The sequence below is a fragment of the Coregonus lavaretus genome (assembly GCF_964263955.1).
Source record: "Coregonus lavaretus genome assembly, chromosome: 12".
In the NCBI taxonomy this organism is placed as follows: domain Eukaryota; kingdom Metazoa; phylum Chordata; class Actinopteri; order Salmoniformes; family Salmonidae; genus Coregonus; species Coregonus lavaretus.
This window is the reverse complement of record NC_139999.1, coordinates 46313308-46325781: the sequence shown is the minus strand read 5'-3', so window position 1 is coordinate 46325781 and position 12474 is coordinate 46313308. Positions and strand designations below refer to the sequence as shown.

General features: G+C 45.0%; 1 protein-coding gene across 1 annotated transcript in view; it reads left to right on the top strand.

Moving 5' to 3' along the window:
• The window catches only part of LOC311138863 (protein bassoon-like), a gene marked incomplete at both ends in the record, with an annotated part of 129142 nt that overhangs the window by 22017 nt on the left and 94651 nt on the right, over positions 1 to 12474 (top strand). The window contains one exon of the mRNA XM_084173658.1: positions 10801 to 11182. Coding sequence (XP_084029784.1) covers positions 10801 to 11182 — 382 coding nt within the window. The remainder of the gene's footprint in view (positions 1 to 10800; positions 11183 to 12474) is intronic.

The following is a 12474-nucleotide window of genomic DNA, read 5'->3' as shown; positions in this document are numbered from 1 at the left end:
AAAATCCTGTGGGCCCCCTCCTTCCAGTGAAGTACACCCTTTGGATCACAGGAGGCTAGTCCAGGCACTATGTACAGTATGTAGGCCTATTTTTGCATGTGCAGTATGTGAATTCTGTGTACATCAATTCAGATTCCTCCTCGCATATCGGTGAATTTCTGTCTCTCTGGGTGGTGGTAGATGTACATCACAAATCACCCAGCCTGTGACCACCACAGATGGGTTGCCGGTTGGTGCTGTTCGCTCGGCATTTTCCATGGCTATGTTTAATGATGATATCTCAGCCAATAGTCCATGCAAATCAATCGGTGCAAGACTGCAACATAGAGGTGTGTTGCCGTCTCTCTGGAGAGAGAGAAAGGAGAGGTAGGGAGAGAGGGCGAGAGAGATGGAAATCCATTACCATGTTTCATTAAAAAACCCAGTAGGTGGTTTAAAGGCTCACTGCTATCTTCTTCTCACACTCCTGACAAACTGCCTAAAAGAGGGAGACCTAAATCCAAAGGGGACAGATAGACGGCGCTGTCCCAAATGGCACCCTATTCCCTATGTAGTCCACTACTTTTGACCAGGGCCCACAGGGAATATAGGGAATAGGGTGCCATTTGGGACGCAAGCCATGTGTGTGGTGACTGAGCCACTGTCTTTAGTTCCAAACGTTATTGACAATGTTTTCACACCTAGGTCTTCATCAGACGTGATGAGGGTGGAAAATGCCAATGAAGCACATAGATAGATAGCACTATGCAGAGTGTATTTTTCATTTAGCTGAACATCCGGTAATGTTAAGCAGTAGTGGTAGAAATGTCTATGATGAACCCAAGCACTCCAAGCTCTAGCTACCAGACAAGCACGTGTCTCTAGGCTTACTCAGATACCCCTCCATAAGGCTCATGGGAGTTGCTGTTGCTAATCAGCATTTGTATTCTTTGCGTCCCAAATGGTACCCTATTCCCTATGTAGTGCAATACTTTTGACCAGGGCCCATAGGGAATAGGGCACCATTTGGGACTCACACATTGCCTAATGGATCAGACTCCTGGTCGCGTGGTTGTCCTTCTAATTATGGCTGCTTGGTTGGTTCATAATTTGTCCGCAGTGTGCCATCATTCAGATTTGACCATTGTGGATAATTTGCATCCCAAATTACATTTACATTTTAGTCATTTAGCAGACGCTCTTATCCAGAGTGACTTACAGTTAGTGATTACATATTTTTTTTATACTGGCCCCCCGTGGGAATCGAACCCACAACCCTGGCATTGCAAATGCCATGCTCTATCAACTGAGCTACATTCCTGCCGGCCATTCCCTCCCCTACCCTAGACGACGCTGGGCCAATTGTGCGCCGCCCATGAGTCTCCCGGTCGCGGCCGGCTGCGACAGAGCCTGGATACGAACCAGGATCTCTAGTGGCACAGTTAGCACTGCGATGCAGTGCCTTAGACCACTGCGCCACTCAGGAGTCCAAATGGTGCCCTATTCTCTAAGTAGTGCACTACTTTTGACCAGGGCCCATTTAATTATTATGAGTTGATTTGTGTTAAAGACCTGTGTCTGAAATTGCACCCTATTTCCAATATAGTGCACTGCACTGCTATGGACCCTGGTCAAAAGCAGGGCACTATATAGGGTCTAGGGTCCCATTTCAGATGCCCACCAGTATATCCCTGCCATTTGTGCTTCGACAGAGACTCAAGGGTCAGCTTTGAATGTGCAGACAGGCACAAAAGACGTCCCAAATGGCACCCTATGCCCTGTATAGTGCACTACTTTTGACCAGAGCCCTATGGTCCTTGGTCAAAAGTGGTGTACTAAATAGGGAATAGGGTACCATTCAAACCGCTGACCCCATAATAGTCCTGTAGTCCTTCTGTGTTATTTGTCAATGCACCGCCACCTAGGTGATAGAAAAGCTTGGGTAAATGGCTCCCTCCCTGCATTCTTGGCAGCCACATCATTGAATTGGATCCAGATCTATATTACTTACAGATATTGATATGTTTTGGACCCCTTCAAATAATGGCATATTTTCACAATGGCTCCAAAACCCTAGACGTGGCCAAAGCCAGGTGATTCATTCATCATGGTGCATCCCACATGGTCCCCTATTCCATTTATAGTGCACTACTTTTGTATTTGTATTTATTACGGATCCCCATTGGCGGCTGCCAAGGCTACTCTTCCTGGGGTCCAACCACAATTTACATACAATAAAACAATACATAACACAACATATTATTACACACTACTCTACCATACCATATTTACAGTACGAAATCAATAATACAGCAAAATAACAATATTAAAATGTGTGTGTGTAGAGTGGGTGTGTTAGCATGTGTTTGCGAATGCTGTGTGTGTGCCTGTGTGTGTGTGTCTCTTCACAGTCTGCGCTGTTCCATAAAGTGTTGTTTTATCTGTTTTTAAATCAGATTTTACTGCTTGACTGAGTTACATGATGTGGAATAGAGTTCTGTGTAGTCATGGCTCTATGTAGTACTGTGCGTTTCCCGTAGTCTCTTCTGGACTTGGGGACTGTGAAGAGACCTCTGGTGGCATGTCTCGTGGGGTCTGCATGGGTGTCCGAGCTGTGTGCCAGTATTCCAAACAGACAGCTTGGTACATTCAGCTTGTCTACACCTCTTAAATAAACAAGCAGTGATGAAGTCAATCTCTCTTCCACTCTAAGCCAGGAGAGACTAACATGCATGTCATTAATGTTAGCGCTCCGTGTACTTTTAAGGGCCAGCCGTGGAACCTGACCACACTACTGAACAGTAGTCTAGGTGCGACAAAACTAGGGCCTGTGGCGCAGTGGTCTAAGGCACTGCATCGCAGTGCTAACTGTGCCACTAGAAATCCTGGTTCGAATCCAGGCTCTGTCGCATCCGGCCGCGACCGGGAGACTCATGGGCGGCGCACAATTGGCCCAGCATCGTCCAGGGTAGGGAGGGAATGGCCGGCAGGGATGTAGCTCAGTTGATAGAGCATGGCGTTTGCAACGCCAGGGTTGTGGGTTCAATTCCCACGGGGGGCCAGTATAAAAAAAATATGTATTCACTAACTGTAAGTTGCTCTGGATAAGAGCGTCTGCTAAATGACTAAAATGTAAAATGTCTGTAGGACCTGCCTTGTTGATATTGTTGTTAAGAAGGCAGAGCAGCGCTTAATTATGGACATACTTCTCCCCATCTTAGCTACTGTTGTATCAATATGCTTTGACCATGACAGTTTACAATCCAGGGTTACTCCAAGCAGTTTAGTCACCTCAATTTCCACATTATTCATTACGAGATGTAGTTGAGGTTTAGGGTTTAGTGAATGATTTGACGCAAATACAATGCGTTTAGTTTTGGAAATATTTAGGACTAACTTATTCCTTGCCACCCATTCCGAAACTAACTGCAACTCTTTATTAAGTGTTATTTCAGTTGCTGTAGCAGCTGACGTGTAAAGTGTTTAGTCATCCGCATACATAGACACACTGGCTTTACTCAAAGCCAGTGGCATGTCGTTAGTAAAGATGGAAAAAAGTAAGGGGCCTAAACACCCAATAGCCCCTATTCCCTAAATTGTGCACTGCTTTTGACCAGAGCCCTAAGGGCACAAGCTCTTCCCTACTGTTATTTATCCTTTGAGACATTTCACCTTGTCCCTGAATGATCCATGGTGTTGTTTCCACAGTAAATATAGCATCAGTGGTTGAGTTGATCATGACGATAGTGATGATAGGTTGTTGTTGTATCATAAATGCTTATGTACAGTGAGGGAAAAAAGTATTTGATCCCCTGCTGATGTTGTACGTTTGCCCACTGAAAAAGAAATGATCAGTCTATAATTTTAATGGTAGGTTTATTTGAACAGTGAGAGACAGAATAACAACAAAAAAATCCAGAAAAACGCATGTCAAAAACGTTATAAATTGATTTGCATTTTAATGAGGGAAATAAGTATTTGACCCCTCTGCAAAACATGACTTAGTACTTGGTGGCAAAACCCTTGTTGGCAATCACAGAGGTCAGACGTTTCTTGTAGTTGGCCACCAGGTTTACACACATCTCAGGAGGGATTTTGTCCCACTCCTCTTTGCAGATCTTCTCCAAGTCATTAAGGTTTCGAGGCTGACGTTTGGCAACTCGAACCTTCAGCTCCCTCCACAGATTTTCTATAGGATTAAGGTCTGGAGACTGGCTAGGCCACTCCAGGACCTTAATGTGCTTCTTCTTGAGCCACTCCTTTGTTGCCTTGTCCGTGTGTTTTGAGTCATTGTCATGCTGGAATACCCATCCACGACCCATTTTCAATGCCCTGGCTGAGGGAAGGAGGTTCTCACCCAAGATTTGACGGTACATGGCCCGTCCATCGTCCCTTTGATGCGGTGAAGTTGTCCTGTCCCCTTAGCAGAAAAACACCCCCAAAGCATAATGTTTCCACCTCCATGTTTGACGGTGGGGATAGTGTTCTTGGGGTCATAGGCAGCATTCCCCCTCCTCAAAACAAGGCGAGTTGAGTTGATGCCAAAGAGCTCCATTTTGGTCTCATCTGACCACACACTTTCACCCAGTTCTCCTCTGAATCATTCAGATGTTCATTGGCAAACTTCAGACGAGCATGTACAGTAGGGAGAACAAGTATTTGATACACTGCGATTTTGCAGGTTTTCCTACTTACAAAGCATGTAGAGGTCTGTTTTATCATAGGTACACTTCAACTGTGAGAGACGGAATCTAAAACAAAAATCCAGAAAATCACATTGTATGATTTTTTTTTTTTTGCATTTTATTGCATGACATAAGTATTTGATCACCTACCAACCAGTAAGAATTCCGGCTCTCACAGACCTGTTAGTTTTTCTTTAAGAAGCCCTCCTGTTCTCCACTCATTACCTGTATTAACTGCACCTGTTTGAACTCGTTACCTGTATAAAAGACACCTGTCCACACACTCAATCAAACAGACTCCAACCTCTCCACAATGGCCAAGACCAGAGAGCTGTGTAAGGACATCAGGGATAAAATTGTAGACCTGCACAAGGCTGGGATGGGCTACAGGACAACAGGCAAGCAGCTTGGTGAGAAGGCAACAACTGTTGGCGCAATTATTAGAAAATGGAAGAAGTTCAAGATGACGGTCAATCACCCTCGGTCTGGGGCTCCATGCAAGATCTCACCTCGTGGGGCATCAATTATCATGAAGAAGGTGAGGGATCAGCCCAGAACTACCCGGCAGGACCTGGTCAATGACCTGAAGAGAGCTGGGACCACAGTCTCAAAGAAAACCATTAGTAACACACTACGCCGTCATGGATTAAAATCCTGCAGCGCAAGCAAGTTCCCCTGCTCAAGCCAGCGCATGTCCAGGCCCGTCTGAAGTTTGCCAATGACCATCTGGATGATCCAGAGGAGGAATGGGAGAAGGTCATGTGGTCTGATGAGACAAAAATAGAGCTTTTTGGTCTAAACTTCACTCGCCGTGTTTGGAAGAAGAAGAAGGATGAGTACAACCCCAAGAACACCATCCCAACCGTGAAGCATGGAGGTGGAAACATCATTCTTTGGGGATGCTTTTCTGCAAAGGGGACAGGACGACTGCACCGTATTGAGGGGAGGATGGATGGGGCCATGTATCGCGAGATCTTGGCCAACAACCTCCTTCCCTCAGTAAGAGCATTGAAGATGGGTCGTGGCTGGGTCTTCCAGCATGACAACGACCCGAAACACACAGCCAGGGCAACTAAGGAGTGGCTCCGTAAGAAGCATCTCAAGGTCCTGGAGTGGCCTAGCCAGTCTCCAGACCTGAACCCAATAGAAAATCTTTGGAGGGAGCTGAAAGTCTGTATTGCCCAGCGACAGCCCCGAAACCTGAAGGATCTGGAGAAGGTCTGTATGGAGGAGTGGGCCAAAATCCCTGCTGCAGTGTGTGCAAACCTGGTCAAGACCTACAGGAAACGTATGATCTCTGTAATTGCAAACAAAGGTTTCTGTACCAAATATTAAGTTCTGCTTTTCTGATGTATCAAATACTTATGTCATGCAATAAAATGCAAATTAATTACTTAAAAATCATACAATGTGATTTTCTGGATTTTTGTTTTAGATTCCGTCTCTCACAGTTGAAGTGTACCTATGATAAAAATTACAGACCTCTACATGCTTTGTAAGTAGGAAAACCTGCAAAATCGGCAGTGTATCAAATACTTGTTCTCCCCACTGTATATGTGCTTTCTTGAGCAGGGGGACCTTGTGGGCGCTGCAGGATTTCAGTCCTTCACGGCGTAGTGTGTTACCAATTGTTTTCTTGGTGACTATGGTCCCAGCTGCCTTGAGATCATTGACAAGATCCTCCTGTGTAGTTCTGGGCTGATTCCTCACCGTTCTCATGATCATTGCAACTCCACGAAGTGAGATCTTGCATGGAGCCCCAGGCCGAGGGAGATTGACAGTTATTTTGTGTTTCTTCCATTTGCGAATAATCGCACCAACTGTTGTCACCTTCTCACCAAGCTGCTTGGCGATGGTCTTGTAGCCCATTCCAGCCTTGTGTAGGTCTACAATCTTGTCCCTGACATCCTTGGAGAGCTCTTTGGTCTTGGCCATGGTGGAGAGTTTGGAATCTGATTGATTGATTGCTTCTGTGGACAGGTGTCTTTTATACAGGTAACAAACTGAGATTAGGAGCACTCCCTTTAAGAGTGTGCTCCTAATCTCAGCTCGTTACCTGTATAAAAGACACCTGGGAGCCAGAAATCTTTCTGATTGAGAGGGGGTCAAATACTTATTTCCCTTATTTCCCTCCCTCTGTAATTAGCCCACCCAACTACCTCATCCCCATATTGTTATTTATTTTGCTCATATGCACCCCAGTATCTCTATTTGCACATAATCTCTTGCACATCTATCATTCATCATGTGGTCCTCTGTTGCTCAGCTGGTAGAGCGCGGCGCTTGTAACGCCAGGGTAGTGGGTTCGATCCCCGGGACCACCCATACACAAAAATGTATGCACACATGACTGTAAGTCGCTTTGGATAAAAGCGTCTGCTAAATGGCTTATTATTTATTATTATTATTATTTATCATTCCAGTGTTAATACTAATTGTAATTATTTTGCACTATAGCTTATTTATTGCCTTTCCTCCATAACTTGCTACATTTGCACACACTGTATATATATATATTTTCTGTTGTATTTTTTGACTTTGAGAACTTGTTCTCAACTGGCTTACCTGGTTAAATAAAGGTGAAATAAAAACAAATAAAAAAATGCAAATCAATTTATAACATTTTTGACATGTGTTTTTCTGGATTTTGTTGTTGTTATTCTGTCTCTCACTGTTCAAATAAACCTACCATTAAAATTATAGACTGATCATTTCTTTGTCAGTGGGCAAACGTACAAAATCAGCAGGGGATATTGATACTTTTTTCCCTCACTGTATGTACTCACAGTTTACTGTCATTGAATTTCACAAACATACAGTACACAGATATCTGGAACTGAGAGCATTCCCGCACACAATACTGAACATGTTGTACACACATGTTCACATCAAAACCTTCACTCTTACATTCCTACTTCTCTCTCTCGCACACACACGAACACACACACACAGACAGACACAGAGAGAGACTCTAATTCTCACTCTCAGCTGGCTACCCATTTCCCTTTCAGTAGAAGACAGAGAGGATGATGTAAATCTGTGAAGAAACTAAGGAACTCTCTGGGGTGTGAGATTTTCTCCAGACTATTACCTCTATCAGGACAAAGAGGGGAGGGAGTCAGAGAAACCCTGTCTACATCTCAAATGGCACACTATTCCCTATATAGTGCACTACTTTTAGGACCTATGAGTCAAAAGGAGTGCACTATATAGGGAATAGGGTGACATTTGGGACGCACCCCAGCACTATCTCCTGCTGCTGAAATATTGAGTTCACTGTCACTGACCATGTTCATAAAGGAAATGGTAATTGCCTGTCCATTTATTTCAGTATATATTCAGTATAGATTGGAATAATTCCCTGCTAAAAGGACCCACATGAAGCACCATTAGTGAGCACAGCCCTGTGTCGGTTCTGAAGAGGTCAGCTCCGTCTGTCTCTTCACAGAGAAGCTCTGTGTGCTGAGTACAGCAGCTAGGATTGTACCTCTGACAGTGTCTGAATATCTGTCTGTACCAGAATTGTGTCTGTCAGTTTTCTGTGTGGCTCAGTTGGTAGAGCATGGCGCTTGCATCGCCAGGATTGTGTGTTCGTTTCCCGCTGGGGCCACCCATACAAAAATGTATGCACGCATGATTGTAAGGTGCTTTGGATAAATGTGTCTGCTAAATGGCATATATGATTATATTATTATCTGCGTTGAAAATGTGCAGTGAGGATAGAGGCCTCCGTACTGAGAGTATACACTACATAGATTCATTTGTAATGACTGAGAATATACATATGTGTCTGTACTCAGAATATCATTTTATATAGTAGCCTGTACTGAAGGTAATAGCTGTACATACTGTACATCGTAGGCCTACTGCAGATGCACAGTTGACCTGTGTAGGTAAGCAATGCTGTTCACTTGATTGTCAGTGACATTGGTATTTGGTACAGTGGTACAGAGCCTAGCATTCTCGCTCTCAAACATTCACGCACACCAACAAAGGCTCTGCTTCCTACTCACTTCTACTGGCATCAGACTTATCGGAGAGGAGAGTACACGAAGCGTTTATACTATTCACTCTGGGATAAAGCAAACCACCTGCCTTTCCTCTCATTGCTTAATAACAACAGATGAATTTCAAGGTGCTTTGCTTTCAACAGAGTGCTATTCACTGGCTGATGAAAGCATCTGAAGAGGTTGTTTGAAGAGGTGGATGGTGAGATCTATCCTATAGAGCGCTGCGATCCCATTCGTGGCTTCCTGCCGTTTGGTTTAATGCCTGAAGTGTGTGTGTGTGTGTTTAACGCCTGAGGATTGGGCTTTTTTAAGGACCACAGGGGATTCCACTGTACAAGCCTTTATTAGCATAACAATTTGTGTTTAACCGAAAAAGAATTAATACTGCTATATTTGACCCCTTTCCAAAATAGTTGCAGTTTGTTGGTAATAGAGTTGCAAACTATGGAATGGAGAAGTGCATCGGTTGCCATGAGTTGAACAGTGATAGCTGATGGTCAGTATTACTACCATGATGACCACTTAATAGCATAATACGTTTATTTATTTTCTGTCATTGAAAAGAAGCGATGGTAGGGTCCATTGTGATTACAACTGAGGTCTCCCTCACTTTGCCCAATGTAGAGCAACAGGCTTGGCGGTCTTCTAATAAGACATTTTACATCTCATAGATGTGTATTTGATGTAACCGGGAGCCTAGCTTAGCTCATTTCATCCGGCTCATTATTACAAATTATATTGTGGATATGGCACACAGCCAGGAAGACTTTGTCAAGGATAGTTTTTGTCAAGGCTTTATAGTGCTAGTGTTTCTGTGAGCAGTTCTTAGGTGAACAGAACGATTCCTAGAGAGAGAGAGAGAGAGAGAGAGAGAGCGAGAGAAAAACTGGTGATTTGAGCTGTTTCCACAACCAGCTGCTCTGCTCTACTCTGCTCAGCCCGTCTTCAGTGACTCACTGTCACAAACAGTTCTATTTTCATTCTCTCTTCCCTCATTTCCTTCTCCCACCTGGAAGTGGTGTGCTGCCGAGCAGAGTACTGACTACTGATTGAGGCTCCTGGACTTTGAAGAAGACGTGAGCATCAAAACAAGGCCTGCGTAGCGTTGTTGTTCTCAAAGAAAGCAGAAAGCTATGATTTCTATTTTAATTGCTGTAGCTAATCCATGGGCTGGTGTCTGCAGGGCAGAATGTGAAAGAGAGAAGAGAGAAGAGAGGAAGTCATTAGTGCTGCTAACGTCTGATAAACCACCTTTCTTCTTGTCTTTTCATTCTCTTCTCCTCTCCTCTCTTCTCCATCAAGAGAGCGACATGGTGTTAAGTCCACAGAGACAATTCACCAGAAAGGAATTTTAGGAACGTAGCAGACTGAATGCAGTTCACTACATAGTCAAGACTCAATACTATCTAAACCTCTCATAGGCTGCAGACACCAGCATGTTTATTCCATATAGACTCAACACAAACCACTACTTGAATTACATGTATGCATGCTTGGTTCAGTGCTCAGCGGGGTACATGTGTGTTTGAGAGGGCGAGTGTTTTGTTCAGTTGCCCACTGCCTCCTTCCATCTCCAGAGCTATTGTACTGTAGGGGAAACGGTGTCTGTGTCTCAAATGGCTCCCTATTCCATATATAGTGCACTATTTTTGAACAGTTCTCTGGTCAAAGGTAGTGCACTATATAGGGAATAGGGTGCCATTTGAGACACTGCCTGTGTCTTTTCCACTGCCAGGGGGTCAGAAGGCTGAAACTGTGGAAGAGGAAGCAGTGAAGCAGAAAGGAAAAAACATTCACCGCTCTTTGAAGGAGCCAAACGCTGTTCTCCTCTTACCTCACCAAGAGAAAACAGTCAATTTCTCCAGCTCACACAGTCTTTCCTTTTTCATGTGCCCATATTGGTATTGGGCAAAGCAAAGCAAATTGGCAACTTGCAAACCCTTTCATTCAGGATTCATGACCAAAAAATTGATATGTTTCAATGTTGATACTTTAATATTCAAATCATTGCTCTCTGTTAACACTTTAAGACGTTTCTGTTCAATCTTTGACACCAAAGCCCTGTTTTTCTGAGATGTAACATAACATCCTCTCACGAGAGTCTAACGTGTGTCTGTCCTCCACAGCATCTCTGGAAGACCCCCCCAGCCAGACCCTGGGTCCGGGCCCAAGGCGGGGGTCCAGACTGGGCCTGGGACGGGGGACCGCCTGGCCTCCCAGCGGGAGCAGCAGGGCCAGGGCCACGTTGCCCGCAAGAACCTACAGGTGGATGTGGGTAGTAGCAGGACGGGACGTTCCCCATCGGTGTCCCCCGCCGTCACCCCCACCTCGCCCTACTCCGTGCCCCAGATCGCCCCCATGCCCAGCAGCAAGTTGTGCCCTGTCTGTAAGACGGCCGACCTGACGGGCACCGCGGAGGACAACCAGCCAAACTGCAGCACATGCACCCAGTGCCGATCTATGGTGTGCAACCAGTGTGGCTTCAACCCCAACCCGCACCTCACCGAGGTAGGACCTGCTTCTGATCGACTGTGTGGAACAGTTAGGGGGAATATATTTACAAATAAGTTATTGACCTGTTTAACAGTTATAAAATATATTGTTTGTTTATCATCATGTTTTACAATGCATGATGAGTTTGGGTGTCACTAAACCGATGTGGATATGGTGGAGGAGTCAGGCGCAGGACACTGAGGTTAAGTCCAACAGAATTTAATAGTCCAAAGTATAATAGGAAAAACCTCCGACCTCAAAAAATACACAAAGAGGCGAGGGAGAATTACGCACACGCGTAAACACTAAAACACAAAACAAACAGGGAGCAAGACGTAGCTCCGACACTGTGGCAGTAAATAACAACACACAATCATACTAGAACAAAACAAGGAACTTATAAGACACGTAATCAACACACAACTGGACACAGGTGATACAGACAGACAAAAGCAATCAAATGATGAAACATAGAGCGGTGGCAGCTAGTACTCCGGGGACGGCGAACGCCGAAGCCTGCCCGAACCAGGAGGAGGAGCAGTCTCGGCCGAAACCGTGACATTGGGTCAGGACATCAGGAACAGAGAATGTGGTCAGGTTTATAGAATGTGGTAAGGGTTGTAGAATGTGGTTAGAGACTATGGTCCAGGTTATAACAGAGTCATTTGGTCAGGGTGGTTGGTTTTATAGAGTCAGTGAGTCATGAAATCAGTGTATGCATCCCAAATGGCACTCTATTTCATAAGTAGTGCACTAATTTTGACCAGGGCCCAATGGCACCCTATTCCCTACATAGTGCACTACTTTTGACCAGCATCTGGTGGTGGTGAATCCTCCGGTGGCGAGGACCAAGGCCTGTTGGGAGGACAGGGGAGGGCCAAGGTAAATAACCCATAGTAGGGTAATTCATCCTGGGACTGTGACTGGCCATCAACAGGGCACTGCCCCAGGACCAGCTCCAACCACACTACTCACTGGCCCTCTGGAGATGCAGCAACATGTCTGTGACTGAGTGGGAGAGGGAGAGTGTGTGTGTGTGTGAGTGTGAGTGAGAGAGAGAGTGTACTGTACTGTATATGAGATGAAAATATATTGGAGCGGGTGTGTGCAAATAAGAGTGGACAAGAGATAGAGATGAGATGCCGCAGGCTTGAAATAGGAGAGAGAGGAGAGAATGGAAGGATAAATTGAGAGGGGAGGAGGATAGGAAATAGAGGAGAGAGGAGAGAATGGGAGGAGAGGAGGTGGGGTTCAGGGAGGGGGAGAAAGAGTGAAATTGAAATGAATTAGATGGGGAAAGAGCTACT